Here is a 22,422-nt window from a genome sequence, read left to right as displayed (position 1 = left end):
CAGCGAGAGACTTCTGGACCCCAAGAGGAGGACTAAAACAGTGGAAAACCGGCAAGTGGTCGCGTGTGTTCAATCCGTCTAAACCCGCCCGCAACTGTAAGTTCAGTAGCAGCGAGACTGCAAACAAGAAAGGCTTTACCTGTAAACTGTTTTGGTGTCTTTGGACTTGGCACTCAGCTGAACTGCCTTGGGGAGAGCCTGAGCGGGAGTGCGGAGAACTTTGGCCTTTGTCTAGGGCCCCAGTCTGAGCCCCTGAGCCAGACGGAGCTAATAGTGTTTGCCTCTGGGTCACAGGCAGCCATTGTGAGTGATCTGCCCCGTCGAGCTCTGCCCTCAGGGTCGCAGAGCTGGAATTGGGTGGGAGCTGGTAACCCAGCGACCAAGTAGCCTAAGGGCGGGGTCTGAGCCGCCTTGCAGCCCTAAACCTCGGGGGGCAGAGGGAGACCAGTTTTGGCACACAGAGTAAGTGGATAGCCACTTCAGCAGTGATTCCAGCGACAAGCACTTCCCTGGGAAAGCTTCTGCTCAGCAAGTGAACAGTTCAAAGTGCCTTTTAAGTGGCTGAAAAGAGATTTAGGGTGTCTACCTGCTGGGGTTTGAGAAACTAGCAGCCTCCAGTCATATCAGAACTGTGATTAACATCTCATACCCCAGAAGACCACGAGTTGCCCAGACAGTATTCAATAACATATACATACTGCTTTGTTTTTGGTTGTTTGTTTTTTTTTTTTGGTTTGGTTGTTTTTTTGTTTATTTTGATGTTGTTGATTGTTGTTTTGTTTTTTAAGTTCAACCTTTTCCATACAGATCTTTTTTCTTTCTCAATTTTTCTAGTTTAATTATAATTTCCCATTGCTGCCTATTTCAATAATTAGAACTTCATTTTTGTTAGTGTTTCTACCGCTATTATTTGGTTTTTCCAGCCAATTTTATCCTGTAAAGTTTTCTGTTTGCTTGTTTTGGTTTGATTTATAGCATTTTTGTCTTTCCTCTTACTTGGTGGAGGTGGGGTACTGTGTCTGATCAGGTTAGCAAAGAGCTGCTGACCTCAAGGGAACCACCCAACTGGGCACCCCCAGAAGGTGGGTTCTTTTTTAAGGTTGTATCAAAGTACCCTACTGTACACCTATATTGCTCTGTCTCCCTCTTTCTTTGCCTCTCTTCTTTTTGTCAATATTCCTTTTACCCACTCCCTCTCCTTTCCCTATTTTTCGTTTTTTTTTTTATTTTTTTCTTATCACTCAGTCCTCCTTTCTTTCATTCCCCTTTTTGCTCTTCAACCTTCTCACCCTTCTGGTCCTGTAACCCTTAGTCCACAGGCAACAGGATTAAAGAGCAAGAGGAAGTGAAAGGAAAATTAGGGCAAGGAAACAGATAAAAGAAATCACTCATGAGGAAGAATCAGCAGAAAACTCCAGGCAACATGAAGAACCAGTCCAGAACAACCCTGCCAAGGGACCATGAGGTAGCTACTGCAGAGGATTCCACCTATAAAGAAATGTTAGGAATGACAGAAAGGGAATTTAGAATACACATGTTGAAAACAATGAAAGAAATGATGGAAACAATGAAGGAAACTGCTAATAAAGTAGAAAATAACCAAAAGGATATTCAAAAACAGAATCGAATAAGAGATGAACGATATGAAGAATATAAAAAGGATATAGCAGAGCTGAAGGAAATGAAACAGTCAATCGGGGAACTTAAGGATGCAATGGAAAGTATCAGCAACAGGTTAGACCATGCAGAAGAAAGAATTTCAGAAGTAGAAGATAAAGTTTTTGAGATAACTCAGATAGTAAAAGAGGCAGAAAAGAAGAGAGAGAAAGCAGAACGTTCACTGTCAGAATTATGGGACTTTATGAAGCGTTCCAACATACGAGTTATAGGAATTCCAGAAGGGGAAGAAGAATGCCCCAGAGGAATGGAAGCCATACTAGAGAATATTATAAAAGAAAATTTCCCAAATATCACCAAAGATTCTGACACACTGCTTTCAGAGGGCTATCGGACCCCAGGTCGCCTCAACTCTAACCGAGCTTCTCCAAGACACATTGTGATGAACCTGTCCAAAGTCAAGACAAAAGAAAAGATTCTGCAAGCTGCCAGGAGTAAGCGTCAGTTGACCTACAGGGGCAAATCCATCAGAGTGACCGCAGACTTCTCTAATGAAACTTTCCAAGCAAGAAGACAATGGTCATCTACCTTTAATGTACTTAAACAGAACAATTTCCAGCCCAGAATTCTGTACCCTGCTAAGCTAAGCTTCAAAATTGACGGAGAAATCAAATCATTTACGGATATACAAACATTGAGGATATTCGCCACAACAAGACCAGCTCTACAGGAAATACTTCAACCTGTTCTGCACACTGACCACCACAATGGATCAGCAGCAAAGTAAGAACTCAGAAATTAAAGGACAGAACCTAACCTCCACACTGATGCAAAAGATAAAACTAAGCAATGGACTCTCACAAAATAAGGCAAATAGAATACTACCACACTTATCAATTATCTCAATAAATGTTAATGGCTTGAATTCCCCACTGAAGAGACATAGATTGGTTGACTGGATTAAAAAACACAAGTCATCCATTTGCTGTCTGCAAGAAACACACCTGGCTTCAAAAGACAAATTAAAGCTCCGAGTCAAGGGTTGGAAGACAATTTTTCAGGCAAATGGAATTCAGAAGAAAAGAGGAGTTGCAATCTTATTTTCAGATACATGTGGATTTAAAGCAACTAAAGTCAAAAAAGACAAAGATGGTCACTTTATATTGGTCAAGGGAAAAATACAACAAGAAGACGTTTCAATTCTAAATATTTATGCACCCAATTTAAATGCTCCCAGATTCTTGAAACAGACCTTACTCAGTCTGAGCAATATGATATCTGATAATACCATCATAACAGGGGACTTTAACACTCCTCTTACAGAGCTGGACAAATCCTCTAAACAGAAATTAAACAAGGATATAAGAGACTTAAATGAGACCCTAGAACAACTGTGCTTGATAGATGCATATAGAACACTCCATCCCAAAGATAAAGAATACACATTCTTCTCATCACCCCATGGAACAGTCTCCAAAATTGATCATATCCTGGGACACAAAACAAATATCAACAGAATCAAAAGAATTGAAATTTTACCTTGTATCTTTTCAGACCATAAGGCACTAAAGGTGGAACTCAATTCTAACAAAAATGCTCGACCCCACCCAAAGGCATGGAAATTAAACAATCTTCTGTTGAATAACAGATGGGTGCAGGAAGAAATAAAACAGGAAATCATTAACTTCCTTGAGCATAACAACAATGAAGACACAAGCTACCAAAACCTGTGGGATACTGCAAAAGCAGTTTTGAGAGGAAAATTCATCGCTTTAGATGCCTACATTCGAAAAACAGAAAGAGAGCACATCAACAATCTCACAAGAGATCTTATGGAATTGGAAAAAGAAGAACAATCTAAGCCTAAACTCAGTAGAAGAAAAGAAATATCCAAAATCAAATCAGAGATCAATGAAATTGAAAACAAAAGAATCATTCAGAAAATCAATGAAAGAAGGAGTTGGTTTTTTGAAAAAATAAATAAAATAGATAAACCATTGGCCAGACTAACGAGGAATAGAAAAGTAAAATCTCTAGTAACCTCAATCAGAAATGATAAAGGGGAAATAACAACTGATCCCACAGAGATACAAGAGATCATCTCTGAATACTACCAGAAACTCTATGCCCAGAAATTTGACAATGTGAAAGAAATGGATCAATATTTGGAATCACACCCTCTCCCTAGACTCAGCCAGGAAGAAATAGAGCTCCTGAACAGACCAATTTCAAGCACTGAGATCAAAGAAACAATAAAAAATCTTCCAACCAAAAAATGCCCTGGTCCAGATGGCTTCACTCCAGAATTCTATCAAACCTTCAAGGAAGAGCTTATTCCTGTACTGCAGAATTTATTCCAAAAAATTGAGGAAGAAGGAATCTTCCCCAACACATTCTATGAAGCAAACGTCACCCTGATACCAAAACCAGGAAAAGACCCAAACAAAAAGGAGAATTTCAGACCAATCTCAGTCATGAACATAGACGCAAAAATTCTCAACAAAATCCTAGCCAATAGATTACAGCTTATCATCAAAAAAGTCATTCATCATGATCAAGTAGGCTTCAACCCAGGGATGCAAGGCTGGTTTAACATACTCAAGTCTATAAACGTTATCCACCATATTAACAGAGGCAAAAATAAAGATCACATGATCCTCTCAATAGATGCAGAAAAAGCATTTGATAAAATCCAGCATCCTTTTCTAATTAGAACACTGAAGAGTACAGGCATAGGTGGCACATTTCTAAAACTGATTGAAGCTATCTATGACAAACCCACCGCCAATATTTTACTGAATGGAGTAAAACTGAAAGCTTTTCCTCTTAGAACTGGAACCAGACAAGGTTGTCCTCTGTCACCTTTACTATTCAACGTAGTGCTGGAAGTTCTAGCCAATACAATTAGGCAAGACAAGGAAATCAAGGGAATCCAAATGGGAGCAGAGGAGGTCAAACTCTCCCTCTTTGCTGACGACATGATCTTATACTTAGAGAACCCCAAAGACTCAACCACAAGACTCCTAGAAGTCTCAAAAAATACAGTAATGTTTCAGGATATAAAATCAATGTCCACAAGTCAGTAGCCTTTGTGTACACCAATAACAGTCAAGATGAGAAGCTAATTAAGGACACAACTCCCTTCACCATAGTTTCAAAGAAAATCAAATACCTAGGAGTATACCTAACGAAGGAGGTGAAGGACCTCTATAAAGAAAACTATGAAATCCTCAGAAAGGAAATAGCAGAGGATATTAACAAATGGAAGAACATACCATGCTCGTGGATGGGAAGAATCAACATTGTTAAAATGTCTATACTTCCCAAAGCAATCTACCTATTCAATGCCATTCTTATCAAAATACCAACATCGTACTTTCAAGATTTGGAAAAAATGATTCTGCATTTTGTATGGAACCAGAAAAAACCCCGTATAGCTAAGGCAGTTCTCTCTAACAAAAATAAAGCTGGGGGCATCAGCATACCAGATTTTAGTCTGTACTACAAAGCCATAGTGCTCAAGACAGCATGGTACTGGCACAAAAACAGAGACATAGACACTTGGAATCGAATTGAAAACCAAGAAATGAAACTAACATGTTACAACCACCTAATCTTTGATAAACCAAACAAGAACATACCTTGGGGGAAAGACTCCCTATTCAATAAATGGTGTTGGGAGAACTGGATGTCTACATGTAAAAGACTGAAACTGGACCCACACCTTTCCCCACTCACAAAAATTGATTCAAGATGGATAAAGGACTTAAACTTAAGGCATGAAACAATAAAAATCCTCAAAGAAAGCATAGGAAAAACACTGGAAGATATTGGCCTGGGTAAAGACTTCATGAAGAAGACTGCCATGGCAATTGCAACAACAACAAAAATAAACAAATGGGACTTCATTAAACTGAAAAGCTTCTGTACAGCTAAGGAGACAACCAAAGCAAAGAGACAACCTACACAATGGGAAAGGATATTTGCATATTTTCAATCAGACAAAAGCTCGATAACTAGGATCTATAGAGAACTCAACTTAATCCACATGAAAAAAGCCAACAATCCGTTATATCAATGGGCAACAGACATGAATAGAACTTTCTCTAAAGACGACAGACGAATGGCTAACAAACACATGAAAAAATGTTCATCATCTCTATATATTAGAGAAATGCAAATCAAAACAACCCTGAGATATCATCTAACCCCAGTGAGAATGGCCCACATCACAAAATCTCAAAACTGCAGATGCTGGCGTGGATGTGGAGAGAAGGGAACACTTTTACACTGCTGGTGAGACTGCAAACTAGTACAACCTTTCTGGAAGGAAGTATGGAGAAATCTCAAAGCAATCAAGCTAGACCTCCCATTTGATCCTGCAATCCCATTACTGGGCATCTACCCAGAAGGAAAGAAATCCTTTTATCATAAGAACACTTGTACTAGACTGTTTATTGCAGCTCAATTTACAATCGCCAAAATGTGGAAACATCCTAAATGCCCACCAACCCAGGAATGGATTAACAAGCTGTGGTATATGTATACCATGGAATACTATTCAGCCATTAAAAAAAAATGGAGACTTTACATCCTTCGTATTAACCTGGATGGACGTGGATGACATTATTCTTAGTAAAGCATCACAAGAATGGAGAAGCATGAATCCTATGTACTCAATTTTGATATGAGGACAATTAATGACAATTATGGTTATGGGGGGGAAACAGAAAGAGGGAAGGAGGAAGGTGGGTGGGGCCTTGGTGTGTGTCACATTTTATGGGGGCAAGACATGATTGCAAGAGGGACTTTACCTAACAATTGCAATCAGTGTAACCTGGCTTATTGTACCCTCAATGAATCCCCAACAATAAAAAAAAAAAGTTTTGGCTGAACAAAAAAAAAAAAGAAAAAAAAAGGGGGGGGGAGCATGAGATAACATTTTTCTTCGTATTTACAAAAATTAAAAATGTAAATAACTGAAAATGGAGAGTGTACAGAGAAAAAACTATAGTGTACATCTGTGGGGGTATAAATTGCTAATCTGTTTTAGGTAGGCAATTTAGCAGGATCTCCCATAGTTTAGAAAGGATATTTCTCAGAAATTATTCTTCTAGGGATCTATTCTTCAGCAGTATTTGCACAAAGAAATATGTATAAGCATGTTCAATGTAGCATTGTTTATACTTGGAATTTTGGAGAAAAGCTTAATTTATCAATAGGAAGCATTATACGTAATTGTCATATTTTGGAATCCTATGCAACCACTAAAATGAACAAAAATAGCTAAGTGAATGGAAAAATCTAAGATTTGTTAAGTGGAAAAGGTCAGAATAATATGTCTAAAATACCACGTATAAAAAAAATCAATAGTTATATGTATATATAAGCGTGTGTATATAAATGAACAGAAAATGTCTGCAAAGAACCACATAAAATAACAGTGGCTACTTCAGGGAATAGTCACTGTTAAGGGAATGGAAAGATATTTTCGCTGTTTATGTTTCAAATTTCTGTCCTATTTGGTATGCAATAATAAATAACCTGTATTTCTATTTTTATCGATTAATATTAATTGTATTTGCTTAATTCCTTTCACCACTGAAGCAGATTAATTGCTCTGCTGATAAAACCCCAGTGCACACCTGACTTAATCCTTCTCAAAGTGTGGGCCTGGAGCAGCACCACTGCCTCACCTGAGAACCTGGTAGAAATTCAAATGATCAGGTCTCACCTCTGACACGTTGGATCCACTGGATCCAAAACCGTGGGGCTGGAGCCCCACCAGCTGTGTGTTAACAATTCCTCTAGGTGTTTCTAAGGCCTGCTCAAGGTGGAGAAGAACTGCTCTGGACCTTACTAGAAGGCATCAGGGTGAATAAAAGAGCACCCTAGGAATATCCCGGAGGGAGTTAGCAAAATTAATGGGATTTAGGGGTCCTTAAAACAACAGAGACAAAGTGTAGCCTGGGGAGCCCAGTGATGGGGCTTTTCTTGGGGAGAAATCTTCTGACACTGCTGCATCCATCAGAAGTAACCTAATGTCTGTAAACACACAGAGCACGGCTTTCCAATGCCTCCATTACTGTGAGAGGGAAAAACCTACTTCTCTCTTTTGCTTGGGTTTCAAATCCCCTTCACCAGCACAAAAGTGTCTTTCTAAAGGACACAGCTAGTCTCTGGGAGGAGAGAAATCCCTGAGGGATATAGTCAGTCCTTTATGGAGAATGAAAGGACACTCTGCCATCCCCAAAGTGAATGAGTGATTAGATGGTTCTGGCCTTTATGAATGGAATTAATGAACCTTCAGAGAGGCATCAATTTGTACCTTCATTGTAACCTGGTAACCTTGGAAAGCCTGGAGCCGCTTTTTCTTCTCCTCCTCTTGTCCCATGCTTATCCAAGTGTCCGTAATTAATACATTGCCTCCACGTGCAGCTTCCAATGGATCATTTGTCAGCGATAGCCTGGTACGGTTCTAGCATACATAAGCATACTGGTTAAACAACTTCGTGAGGCAGAGAAAGGCAATTACAACTTCACATGTAAGGAGCATACCTCCTTGGCGTACTGTTCTGCCAACCTGATTACACTCGGATCTGGCTCATAGCCCTGTGGGAGGAAGAATTTAATGATTATTTAGATATTATATATGTTTTCTTGCACATGCATTATTTTCATTCCTAGAATATTCCTTCACCTTCCCTTTTTTAAACATGGAGCCCAATGTGTTGAGTAGAATATGAATTTACATCCAGAATTTTAAACCTTAATAGTGCCTTTTAGAAAGAATTTAAAAAGGCAATCGGTTCCCCCATCTTTTATTATTTGTGACCTTTTATTCATGAAGAGAAACAATGGGTATGGTGCTTTCTAGCTCTTGGTAGCGCTTCTGGCTGTTTCTGGTTCCCCTAATGGCTTAAGAGGATTATTTACATAATTGTGCAACCTAATGCATTTTTGTCTGAGTCTTTCCATGCGCTGTTCTTCTTTGTCTGAAATGCTTTTCCCCACCCGCTCTATGTGGATAACCCTTTCAGGTCTCAGTTCAAAGGTCCCCTCGTCAGTAAATGCTAAATGCTAACCCCTCCCCACCCACATCTTATTCTTTTACATTTTCCAGCAAGTATTCTGAGCGCTTGAGCTTGCTTTGAAATTACATTTGCATAACAACTTTGCTGTTTTTGCTAAGATTATGTATTTGTTCTGGATGGTTTGGTGAAAGCAGAGTCCAGTCAGACTAGGGTGAGGCAAAGCCAGGCACTTAGGGCACAAAATTTAAGGAGGCACTGGAAAAAAATTTAAGGAGGTACACATTCTTGAGGTCGCGCAAACACAAATATTGTACCCTAAGTGTCTCCTTTGTTTACTCCCAACTCTGGGTGAGGGAATGCTATGGAGCACCTAAAGCCCCCCACCCAAGCTATTCCAGGCCCTCTACAGGCAGCCTCCCTGCCTCTATCCCCATGCTTCAATCTGTTCTGTACAGAGCAGAGAGAATTGTTTCCTCTGAAGCCTTAAATGTTTACTCCTTGTTTCTTAAGTCAAAGCTGATTAAAAGCATCAGGGTTCCCCACTTCCATCCCCTGCTTCTGTCCCTTTTAATTCTTCTCAACATCTTGCTGCAGGAAAGCCAATCTTATTATCGTCCCTGTACACATCTTGCCCTTTTCTGCCATCACAGCCTTTCAACCTTGAACACCTCCCACTCTGTCGCCTCTTGAGCACCTTCATCACAGTTGTCAGCTCCTCAAACCCCTAGCCCAGCCTCCCTTTCAAGACCTCCATATGGAAGTCTTGTCAATTCAAACACTATAATTATCCTCACCTTCCTCCATCCTTCTCATTCCCCTGAATTCTTAGCATTTATTAAGAATTGATTTTTATAAATTTTCAGTGTGACATTATAGTGAACACTGCGATCTGGCCACCCAGATCCCCCTTCATGAATAATCATGAATAAAGGACTTATTTCCCCAGCTTCTGGGAGTACTTCCAGAAGATGGCCTTCAGCTGTCAGCCCCTCTGAGCACTGCCTCAGCTGCTGTGAGCAGCCTTGCCCAAGGTCACACACTCTTCCTGGCTGATCCACATTCAATGACTGATTGGCAGGAGGCTATGAAAACCTGACCCCTTCTGCCCAACTCCAGATAACTGGAAGGCCATCTCACATCCAGAACTCTCCATAAGATCGGCCAAGGCTCTTGTTGGGGCTGCATCACAGCCCAGCTTCTCTCTCTGCCCCCACCTCCTCCCTTTCCTCCCTTTCCACAGTTGTTAATGTGAAGGGCATGCTCTCATAATCCTCCTGCATATCTCTGTCTCAGTTTCTGCTTCTTGAGAAACCCAACCTGTGAGCGGCACATCCAGGTTTATTCATTGGAAATTGTGTTTATTTGCACATGATTTTCTACCATAGGTCATTCTTCTATTAGGAAATTCTTGAAAAAATAAACTGCTCAGATGTGGATGAGGATGACCACAGACATTTCAGCAGCTTTACCCTCAAATAGCATGAATTTTGGAGCCTTAATAACAGGGGTTTGTGGGAAGTTATTAATAAAGGCTTGCTAGTTTAATTAATGCTGTGAACAGTCATACTGATTAACATAAATGGAGAGACTTGACTATTACCCCAGGCGCCTCCTACTCTGAAATTTTGGCCAGCCCTTTGGTGAGCAGGTTTTGTACTCCCTAAATATAATCATTCTTAGTAAAGGAATCAGTAAGTACTTAGAGAACCAACAGAGAGGTTTGGAAATTAGAAAATCACCCAACCTTGCATGCATTGGGCCATGACTTAGAATACAGAGAGGAATACTTTACTCAGCCATCTCAGCTTTCAATACTAAATCACTCACTAGCCTTTAAATAAATCTTAAAACCAGACAAAGAAGGTAATTAACAAACTCAGTTCTGTCTAAATATTCACTTAGAATAATGTTAAAATCATTACTATTGATAGTTTATGGAGCAATTTTACAATCGTGGACAAATTTTTTTTTTCCTGAACATGCAAGTTATTCTTGGTTGAAGAATGAGGAAATTGATTAATTATGGCCTTGGAAACTTTTCAGTGTTTTTTAAAATTTATAATACATCTCTAGCTTTATCTTTAACAGAAATAGGCTTACTAACAACTAAAAACTTATAAATTGATGGAGTGACTTTTGCACTATCAGACTTTCCAGAAGAATTTTTAAAATTCTTACTCCCACCAAGATTTAACCAGGTTTTAGTACTCTTTATCATTCAAATGAGTTTCTGCATAAGAACAATACAGAAATTACTCTGCAATATTGAATTTCTTTTCTTTGATGTTAATAAAATATCTCTGACAGGCAATACAATGTTTAAACCATATACTTCTTCCGCAGATTAAAGCCTTTCCAAAAGAACCTTATAGCAGAGAACAATTATTGTTAATGTATGCCTTATCTGTGAAGACCAAATGCAGTAATAGGTTGCCTTAATACAGAGCCTTTCTTCAACCTAGATTTGTAACGTGAGTATACTTACCTTTCACATAAAGTGAATGAAAGACACCTTAAGTACATGTCCGATCTGACCCCTATTTTAGTTCACGCTGAATAAAAGAGGATAATTTTCTGTTGTAAGGGTCATCTCTCTGAGTCCTCAAAATTTACTACAATAGAATGGCTTCCAGTAATGCTGTTCAGGATGTCTGCCATTTCTTCTATGGCAGGTGCATTTGGTTGAATAATGTCCTTCAAAAACTCATGCTTACCTAGAACCTCAGAATATGACCTTATTTGGAAATAGGGCCCTTGCAGAAGTAATTGGTTCTGGACGAGGTCATACTGGATTAGTATGGGCCCAAATTTAACATAACTGGTGTCCCTAGAAGAGGGGCATTTGTACATGGAGACACAGACACGGAGGGAAGATGATGGAGGCAGAGATTGGAATGATGCAGCCACAGACCAAGGCACTCCTGGTGGGGAGGAGTACCAGAAAGCCAGAAGAGGCAAGGAAGGATGCTTCCCTAGAGGCTTTTGAGGGGCCATAGTCTTTCCAGCACCTTGAGTTCAAGTTCCTAGTCTCCAAAACTGTGAAAGAATACATTTCTGCTTTTCTAGGCCACCTCGTTTTGTACTAACTCATTATGGCAATTCTACAAAACAAAGATAGGAGGATGGAAGCATTGACCCAGACTGGTTCAGTAAGAACACTGAGAAAAAACCATGTGGTGTTGACTTTGCTTCAGCAGGATGCTGCTATTCTTTCCAGCTCCCCTCACAGGATCTCTTTTTATTGCTTTTTCTCCCTGCCCCAGTTTCAGTGTCTTTTTAACATCTAGCCCTTGCGGCTCTTCTTTAAAAGATACCCCTCCAGCTTCTGGCTTTTCTTGCTGGAAGTGCCAGGGGATTACCACTCCACCTTCCCTGCTGCCCTTGACCTGCCCTTGACTGGTTCAGAAGAATGAAATCCCACCTTCCTTCCTCACCCTAGGTTGGGACAAGTCTGGGACATAACATAAACTCTAGATCTTGTCTGTGGGATGGGGCCAAAGCTCCTTTCTGTGGGACTGTGCCTGACATGATACAAGGGTGACCAAATCGCCCTGGTTTGCCTGAGACTCTTTCAATTTTAGCACCAAAAACCCAACCTTCCTGGAAATCTCTCAGGCCTTGGCAAACCAGGATGGTTAATCATCCTAAGGGGAACCTTTGCTTGGATTCTTTCCTTTTCCTCTCCTGCTCCCCAAGTCCTATACAGGTCTCCCTTAGGAGGGCTTCCTTATTTATTAAATCACCAGTACACAAATCCCCATTGAGGGTCTGCTTGTGAGGAATCTGGCCTAAGACACCAGGACACTGGTGGCAGAGGAGGGTGAAAAGCACATATGAGACTCAATGACTGGAGCATTTATTGTTGGAGAAATTAAGCTATTAATTCACATTGTATAATTCATGTTCCCAGTGGTTGACAAATAAACAGCTCAGATTCAAGTAACAAAGGCAGGGAGGACATTTTGTTTGTTTGTTTCAGAGATGGGGACTTAGCGTGAACTCAACTCCTGGGCTCAAGAGATCCTCCAGGCTTCAGCTTTCCAAGAGGCTGGGGCTATAGATATGTGCCCCCATGCCCAGCTCCAAGAAGGAATTTTTAAACCTCATATATTCACCTCTGGATGCCTTAGCTTCTCAGATTGAACCACTACAATGACTACTGAGATAAGGAATTGTGTTTGTTCAGAAGCACACTGGTGCACAATATTTGCAAATAGTGTCTTTTAATGAGAGGATCAATTCTATCTTTTACCGTATATCAAGATTTTTGTTTCTGAAATAGTTTCTATTTCGGGCGGCGCCTGTGGCTCAACGGGTAGGGCGCCGGTCCCATATGCAGGAGGTGGCGGGTTCAAGCCCAGCCCCGGCCAAAAAAAAAAAAAAAAAAAAAAGAGTCTGAAATAGTTTCTATTTAGAGAAATTTTCCCTTCAAAAGGCTCCTGATGGGACATTAGTAACCAGTGAAGAAACATAATGGGGGAAAGAATTTAGTAGAGATAGCATATTTATTTATTTATTTATTTTTAAATTATTTTATGGGCCTAAGACCGGGGAAGAGAGTGGGTATTTAAAAGATTCTATTGGTATTTTCATGAGTGGTTTGCACTTCAGTCTCTTTTAAGGTGAATTTTTATCCTTTAAAAGGCCTTTATGTTTTATCCTCTAAAAAGCCTATTCTTTACAGAGCTGAGAATGTTTCAATACAGGGCCTCTCCCAGGGGGAATCTACATATTTTTTTATATTAGTGTATTTGTGCATTTATGTTATTATATAAGTAAAAATATGTATATGTTAAGAAATTTAAGCCATATAAAAAGATAAACCATCATGTTCCCCATAGCAAAGTTTTAGTCAATGACAAATCACATATATAATACTGTTGCCATAAAATTATGATGGAGCATGTATAGAAACCTGATATATGGCAACTGATTTTGCCATTACAGATAAAGTACCAGAAATGGTTGTTATTCCATAATAATGCTGGTACATTTGGTTTTTCATATGAAAAACTATATATGCAAATAAATCTATACCATCTAGGTTTTCATAAGTACACTTTAGGATTTTCGCACAATAATTGCTCAGAATGTATCCCTATTGTTAAGTAACATATTGTACGGGGAAAATAAAGTCTCACTCCTACCTCTGTCCTTGAACCTCCCAGTTCCCTTCCTCAGAGCCAGCATCTACTACTAGTTTCTTGTGTATCCAAAGGGTTACTTTGAGCCTGAAGCCATGCCTTCCCATACATTCTGTGAGAGATTAGCAACAAGGCAGGCAGTATGCAGGGGTCATTATAATAGCCATGTGGGACTCAGATTTTAAAAGCCAAAAGGCCCCTGAAGTTGAGTTTTGAAACACTAAGCTAGTGCAGATGCCATCACTGTGACCTTCGCATCAAATTGACATTTTTCTACCAAATCGCAGTATTAGAAAAATAACAGCATCGCGATGGGACTTCTATGCTGTCTGGATTTCAATGCTTTCTTTAGCCTTTGTGGTGGTAATGCATAAGATAGCAGTCATCATAATGGCCTGTATCAGGGCATTCAAAGGGATAATCAGACATGCTTTTAACACAAACTCACAGAATGAAAAGCATCAGCCAAGACTATCTCTTATTATAGAGATGGGAAACTGGGCTCTTGAGAGGTCGGATGGTTATTTAATAGTAGGGCTGATAAAATAAACTAAACTTTGTGGCCTGATCTGTGCTTTCCTTGAGTGGAAGAGAGCTTTGTTTTCACTGGGTAATTGCATCTGGAGATGATTTAAGAGGGAGATAGTTTCAAGGCAGAAAGGTTTCCTACCTTTGGAGTAGCTGCCTGAAGATGCATCCCAAATTTCGCTGCACTCATCATGATGGAGTGCAAGATGTTGTTCCCATCCCCAATCCAGCTGAGGGTAAGACCTTTCAGAGAGCCATAGTGTTCCTAAAAAGCCAGGGATGAAGGAGGTTACATCTGGGAGGAAATCCGCTTACATGCAACAGTTATTAGGGTTAAAACAAAGGAAATAGTCTTCATCTCAATTTTAGTGCCTTTTTGGAATGAATAAACTTTTAATTCTTTTGCATTATACAGAACAATTCAATCACATGAATGTAAATCACAAAAATAGCAAAATGTCCTAATGTCTAAACAAAGACATCATATGAATTTATATAGAGACCAAAATTTTCATACAGTTTTAATCTGATTCTTAGTTGTATTCATTCATTCAGCAAATGAGCACCACCTTGGCCCTGGACATTTAACAATGAACAAAGGAGACAAAATCACTGCTTTCCTGGAGCTTACATCTTTTGATATAAGAAAAGGACAGTGCAATGCAACAATGTAGCATGGTGGCTCTGAGCATGTTCCAATTTATACAAAGTTGAAAAATATGCTCCTAATGCTGTTGGTTGTTCATGGATATAGATGTGAGCAGTTAAATATAAACACATGCCTTGCAATTATAAAACAAACAGCAGGATAATATTTTGTGGAGTGAGAGGAAATGGAAGGTCAGGCAGAGTTACATGGTGAATTTCAACTCTATCTGAAATGTTTTATTTAAAAACATTACATTCTGAAGTAATTACTCCATCATATTAAAATTTGACCTAAGTATGTAATGTGGGTACATGGGCATTTGTTTTAGTTTTCTTGCAGTGTCTATAGATTTCACATACCTAAATATTTATAAAAATAAAAAAGAGAAAGGCTAAGCAATTTGTAGCTCATAGAACTAGTAGGTGGCAAGCTAAGGATTTAATTCCAGGCTCATCTGATTTAGGTTCCATGCTCTCAAGAAGTTGATATTTATTCATTCTGTTCTCAGTTTGAGCACGTGTATCTCCTATATGAAGGCATTGCATTGAGGTCCTGCATGGGATCCTATGATGAATAGGACAGCTTTTTGTCCTTCAGTGAATTTATAGTCTAGTAATGATAAGCCCCAGGAAGAAGCATTAAATTATCTCGTGTATATGTAAAGCCACTCCCGCCGACAGCCACGTGGCATCTGGTATTGTTGTATCATCTTCTCTGCATGGATCTTATTCTCATATTCAAGGAGCTTCATTTTGAACTTAACCTCACATGTATATGTGTATAGCTTATTCAAATGGGAAGGAAGATGGGCCAATTTGCTTTGTCTCCTAATCATCCATAGGCACAGACCTCATGGCTATTAGGATTTCAAGTGGCCATGTAGATTGGCTGTGGCAAACCAAACAAAATGACTCTTTCAAAGTTATTCAAGTTCAAATTCCTAATCTGGCGTTACTTGCATGGCTAAATTTGAGTTTCAGTCTATAAATTCTTGATGTTATCAATTTATTAAAAAGGTACAAAGTGGCCCTCCTTCCCAAAGTGGTTTAGCAATTGACCATTTTGAATATTTAAAACACAATCACTAAGATGTGGAATCAACCCAAGTACCCATCAACCCACAAATGGATTAATAAACTGTGGTTTATGTATACCATGGAGTATGATGCAGCCATAAAAAGATGGAGGCTTTACATCTTTTCCATCTACCAGGATGAAGTTGGAGAACATTCTCCTTAGTAAAGTATCACAAGAATGGAAAAGCAAGTGTACTCAATACTAACATGAAACCAGTAGACTAACAAATATACACCCACACAAGAGAAAAACTCAATGAATTCAAGTTGTAGGAAGGAGGGAGGTGGGGAGTAAGGGGGAAAAGAGGGAGGGTGATTGGTGTGTTGTCACCTAATAGGCACAATGTAAGGGAACATGGCACACCTCCTGGGTGAGGGGTAAACTACAGCAGGGACTTTACCTAACAAACACAAAAATGTAACCTAATCATTTATAACCTCATATTAATCTGAAATTTTAAAAAAGCACACTCCACTAATCTGAACTCCCAAATCACAGACTCTGATCTTATATACATTAAGATCACATAAGAATTATTCATTCTGTATGCTCCTATGTTCCCTATTTATCCATCGTGTTAAATATGGCACCAAAAAGCAAAGTGATTAATAGAACAGAAGATGAAAGAGGGGCTAAAAGGATTTGAAAAAAGGGTTGAAAGCATAAAGATCTCACAATCTGTTTTTAACAGGTACATAGAATGCACACATAAGCTGTAATTCTTTCTCAAGACCATATTTGAAAAATAAAATACCACCACCATAATTTAAGTAAATGGCTTAATTCAAAGCTAGTCAGGAATTATTTGCTGATTTTGCTCTTTTGTAAGGTGAAAACTATACCAACCTGGAGCGTGAGATAATCAGCCAGAATCTGGATAGGATGGTACAAATCTGACAGCCCGTTGACAATTGGGATGGAAGCTTCTTTAGCCAGGATGTCCAGATCTGATTGTTTATACACGCGAGCCAATACTGCATCTGTCATGCTAGACAACACACTGTGGCAGACCAAGAAAAGATAATCTAAGTTAATTATGCTCAATAACTCCTTGTTTAATACACGATCCTAAAGAGTAAAAAGAAATGCTAATGAATAGATGTTTTACTAAGTAACAACTACCTATCAACATGACAGATTTAAAAGCTAACATTATACATGTAGTATCACATAAGCCAGATGTTGTACTTCCCACATCCTATCCAGTGACTGGTGATTTTAGATTTTTTTATGAAGTTAAGAAATCAATTATGAACCCAGCAGAAATGACGATGAATTATAATTGGTAAATGGCAGTTGGTTAAGTTAAAAGGAATAAGACCAACAACAAGATATACAGAAAAACATTAATGACCTGTCATGTACCTAATCTCCTTTCATATTATCCCACAGAAAAACACACATTTTTACTATCAGATTGAAAGTGCTAGTATAACAGCCACAGAAGTAAACACACAGATGGCTCTACAGAGAGAACCTGCTGGGCAAAGTGCCTTTGGTCCTTCAGGACCCTCTGCAGCATTCCTGCCAAGGCCAATGTCTCCCCAGGATGTTCTTACCCAATGACAGCATGGTTGGGAGGGGACTAGAGCTTGGCCATTCCTGCCTGACAGGGATCCTCTCTGATGGGCAGTCTGTGCTCTGAGCTCCTCATTGGCCTCGTGCAGACTTTCCAGAGCTGGGCTGCCATCTGAGGCTCTGCCTACCCACCCTCCTTCTTTCCCCTCTTCTTCCACAGAGGTCAGACCTGCCTCCTGGTCTCAAGTCTATTCCTACCTCCTTCTTCTCCATTTCTCCTTTATCCTTCTCAGGTGTTTCCCTCAATATATGCCTTGCACATCTAACCTGTGCTGTCCTTTGAGCACAGAGCTCCTGTGCTTCTCAGGGGACTTGAACTAATACAGCCAGCAATGAACTCTGGTCCTTACAAAATCCAAGGGCTTCTCAAAAGACTCCTTTCCCCCTGGAATTAGAGGATCCAAACTTGAAAATCATATCACTACACCTAGACTTTCAGACTTTTTTCAAATTTTTGTGGATTTCTTATACCCATGGTTCTTGAATTTTCAGATTTCATGAATCAGCAAAATTGCTTAAAATACATGAAGATCAACATAAGAATCCCACTTCAATTTAGCAAATTAAGGGCATGGGAAACAAGCAAACAAATATAATACATCCCTCATCTAATTAAAAAGGATATACTTAACACTAAAAAGGTATGAAGAAAGACAAAGAATAATCTTTGCAATGAATTAATTGAGCTTTATCAAATTCACTGTAATATTCTTGTTTTTCTTATTTCTCCTCTTCTTTTTTGGGGGGACTTTATTTATTTTTATTAAATCATAACTATGTACATTTATGGGGTACCGTGTGCTGATTTGATATACAATATGAATGCTTACATCAAACTCCTTAACATAACCATCACTTCACTTACTTATTTGTTGTGGTCAGACATTTATACTCTACTCTTAATAATTTGAAATGTGCACTGTGCACAAGAGGGAGATGGGAGGAGAAGGTGGGAGGAGGGAGGTATTTCTCCTCTTCTGATGGAAGCTTTTCCACGGCAAGGTTAGTGGGAAGGATCAAGATTTGTAAACCTTTCATTTTAAATATCTAAGCCAAGATTTGTAAACCCTTTCATTTAAATATCTAAGCATATTGTATATGATAGCATGAAAGAGATGAATAGAATGCCTTTGGTCCTTCAGGACCCTCTGCAGCATTCCTGCCAAGGTCAACCTTCATTTTACAGGTTTTCTTAGAACACAGGTGATGTCAGTTAACTTTTGATGGTGGAGTAAGACAAGGGGTTTTCACATTTTGCTGTACATGAAGATCACTTTGACTGTATTTAAAATTCTGGATGCCTAGGCCATACTCTTTATCAATTAAGTCAGAGAAATCAGAATCTATAAGGCTGAAACTTAGGGATCAGTATTTTTTAAATTTTCTTAGGAGATCCCAGTGTGCAACCAAGGTTGAAAATCAAAACTAGTATCTCACTTCTCAGATCAACAACATTAGCATCACCTGGGAGCTTAGTACATCTGCAGAATCTCAGGCCCCACTCAGATTTACTGAAGCAGAATCTACATGTTAGAAGGTGTCCAGGTGACTTTGTTTACATATTAAAGTTTGAGACTACACACAAGGAGGGAATTGTGGTCACCATATTTTTTGAAAGTATCATTCATTCTTTTATTACAATCATAATGAGACAAAAATCAAGAGTAGACAAAGCTTCTGAGATGGCAACTCACAAAAACAGAAGACTTTGTTCGTAATATCCTTAGCAGAGAGTGCTTTCTAGTTCAATTGAAAGAAGAAGTTATCTGAAATCCTTGAAAACAAATAATCCATCACTGTCCATTAATGCCACTCTCCTTAGAGTAACCAGCTACGCTGACCTATCTGATGCCCTAAGGCAATGGTTCCCAGACTGAGTAAAAAACGAATAAACTACACAGAGTCATAGCTCTGGAAAGAGTAGACCCTAGGTCTTTGTATTTCTACCAAGTCCTCAAGTGTATTTGATCCTAGAGGTCATACTTCAGAATTCTTTAAATATAAATCACTTCCTAAAGCACGCACAGGTAGGATCAAAAATCTGGATTAATGTTGCAGTTGACCTTCTGGAATCTCATAGTCAGAAAAGCAGATTTGACTTTGACATCAGCCTTTAAAATCTGTGTAGATAGCTGGGATCATGGCCTGCTAATCTCTAATGGATTTCATGAACTTTATAATGTGTTGCTGAGTTTTACTAGATGAAGTGTGTATCACGAGTAAACATTATCTTAACCCCAAGATGAAGAGATCAAGGCCTTATAAAACCTTGAACGAACTACAGAAAGATTAGGAGAGGATGAGGAAGATGAGGTTGAAAGATAGAAATGCTAGGGGAGTAACTGAAGAAGTTAACGCCCAATACATGTCTTTCAAAAAGCTTGGAAAAAGGCAGTTGTGTCTCACTTGAACAAGTCCTCATCCTTCAAGCTCCAGTAACAAAGTAGCCAAAAGACAAGCATACTTTTATTTGCCCTGTTTATAATGCCAAGTTGGTATCCCTGAAAATTATGTTGTAATTTCATGAGAGGATGCCTGGTTAGCTTTTTCTAGAACAGAGGTTTTTTTTTTTTTTTTTTTTTTTTACCTTGGCTGCCTATTAATATCACCTATGGAGCTTTACAAAAACCCTGATGCCATATTCTGCTCTTTGGAAGGTTGAATCAGAAGCTATGATAGTGAGATCCACATCAATGCTTTTTTTTTTTTTTTTTTTTTTTTTGTAGAGACAGAGTCTACTTTGTTACCCTGGGTAGAGTACTGTGGCATCATAGCTCACAGCAACTTCCAACTCTTGGGCTTAGGCGATTCTCTTGCCTCAGCCTCCTGAGTAGCTGGGACTACAGGTGCCCATCACAATGCCTGGCCATTTTTTTGTTGCAGTTGTCATTGCTTTTTAGCTGGCCCAGGCTGGGTTCGAACTTGACAGCCTGGGTGTATGTGGCCAGCGCCCTACCCACTGAGCTACGGGCACCACCCGTATACATCAGTGCTTTTAAAGCTTTCAAAGTTAATCAAATATTAAGACAAGGCTGAGAACCATTGTCCTAGAAAAGGGGTGGTGGGGAAGAGAGAGAGAAGAGAGATTGGAGGACTGGAGGAGGAAGATCGTTGGTTACTGTGCTGCTGGGCGGTACAATGGATCAGTGTAGAAGAGAAAAGTCTTAGTAATTGCTGAAATCCCATACAATAAGAAAAGTAAGGACTAACATCATGATATGTTATACCATAAAAAACAAGATTTTATATGCTTATAAAAGAAGTCTTTTCCTTTCATCTCAGTCACGACCAAGAGAAGTCCCATGGTAGCAACAGTTGCTGTAGTCTCTCCCCCACTTAACACTTGCAAACATTCCAAGTGCCCAGATTTTGGTCTTAAATATTGTTCTATACAAAAGGGTGGGGGACACAGAAACCATCAGAGGAGAGTCAATTCCATGTCCTTGGGCAGGATAAAATCAGAATAGGTCTGTAACATTCTGTTGTTGCCCAGAAGCAAGAGTGATTTTTTTTTTTAAATTCTCTCTCCGTGCGAATACTACCTCAAAATAATATACAAGTGTGTGATAGGGGGAAGAAAGCACAACAGCCCAAACATCCGCTCAGAACAGCTCTAACAACATCAGCAACAATGATTTTTAAAATGTCAGGGACACTGCTAAAGCAAAAAGAGTCAACTTAAAGGCGCTCTCATTTGTCAAGTCGTGATCATTTATAGTAATAAAAATAATCAAAGGAAATAAATTGTGCTTATGAAAGGCCATGATACTTATAAGAGTTGATGCAAAGAGAATGTATAATACATAATAGCAATATCCAAGACAGTAAATATTACCAGACATATTTATTTAGTTAAATAAGTAGGAAAGTATTCATATATAACTATAGATGTAGATATTTTGTGGTTCTTTGTTAATTATATTTCTGTTCATATAGTATAGAATGAACAGAAACCACAAAGAATTAACAAAATGTGTAAGCTAAATAGTTCTAGAAATAGTAGAAACTGTGCTGAAAGACCCCCGTCAATAGTTGTGGTGTTATGTCTAACTGAAGTAGGAAAGGAGTAGAGCACCAGTTGCATATCTAATTTCTAGTCAGGAAGACGATATAACCATTTAGGCCAAAATAGTGACTTAGTAAACTGTCCTGAAAAAGAAATATATATTTTCAGACCCACTTTGCTGTTTCTCTGGGAATGAAATCCTTGGATGGTTTAACTAATTATAACACAATGCCAATAGGAAAGGTATATGTTCAAATGACCAACAAACATATGAAAAAATGCACATGGTCCCTAATCATCAGAGAAATGCAAATCAAAACTAACCTGAGATGGCACCTAACCCCAGGGAGAATGGTCCACATCTAAAGTCCCAAAGCTGCAGATGCTGGCACAGATGTGGAGAGAAGGGAACACTTTTACACTGCTGGTGGGACTGCAAACTAATACAGCCTCTTGGAAAAAAGTATGGAGAATCTTCAAAGAACTCAAAATAAACCTTCCATTTGATCCTGCAATTCTATTACTAGGTATCTACCCAGAAGAAAAAACATCATTTTATCATAAGGACATTTACACTAGATTATTTATCACAGCTCAATTTATCATTGTCAATATGTGGTAACCACCCCAAGTGCCCATCAACCCATGAACAGATTAATAAAGTGTGGTATATTTATGCCATGGAATATGATTTAGCCATAAAAAGATGGAGACCTCACATCTTTTATATTAACCTGGATAGAGTTGGAGAATATTCTCTTTGGGGAAGTATCACAAGAATGGAAAAGC

General features: G+C 39.0%; 1 protein-coding gene across 1 annotated transcript in view; it reads right to left on the bottom strand.

Annotated features, from left to right (window-relative positions):
- The window catches only part of OTC (ornithine transcarbamylase), an 85,552-nt gene that overhangs the window by 11,588 nt on the left and 51,542 nt on the right, over positions 1–22,422 (bottom strand). The window contains exons 5-8 of the mRNA XM_053579571.1: positions 16,896–17,049; positions 14,466–14,588; positions 8,176–8,229; positions 7,946–8,095 (exon numbers count right to left, since the gene is read on the bottom strand). Coding sequence (XP_053435546.1) covers positions 7,946–8,095; positions 8,176–8,229; positions 14,466–14,588; positions 16,896–17,049 — 481 coding nt within the window. The remainder of the gene's footprint in view (positions 1–7,945; positions 8,096–8,175; positions 8,230–14,465; positions 14,589–16,895; positions 17,050–22,422) is intronic.

Source organism: Nycticebus coucang, chromosome X (genome assembly GCF_027406575.1).
Source record: "Nycticebus coucang isolate mNycCou1 chromosome X, mNycCou1.pri, whole genome shotgun sequence".
In the NCBI taxonomy this organism is placed as follows: domain Eukaryota; kingdom Metazoa; phylum Chordata; class Mammalia; order Primates; family Lorisidae; genus Nycticebus; species Nycticebus coucang.
Note: the sequence above shows the minus strand (reverse complement) of the source record. Positions and strands in the feature narration are given on the sequence as shown.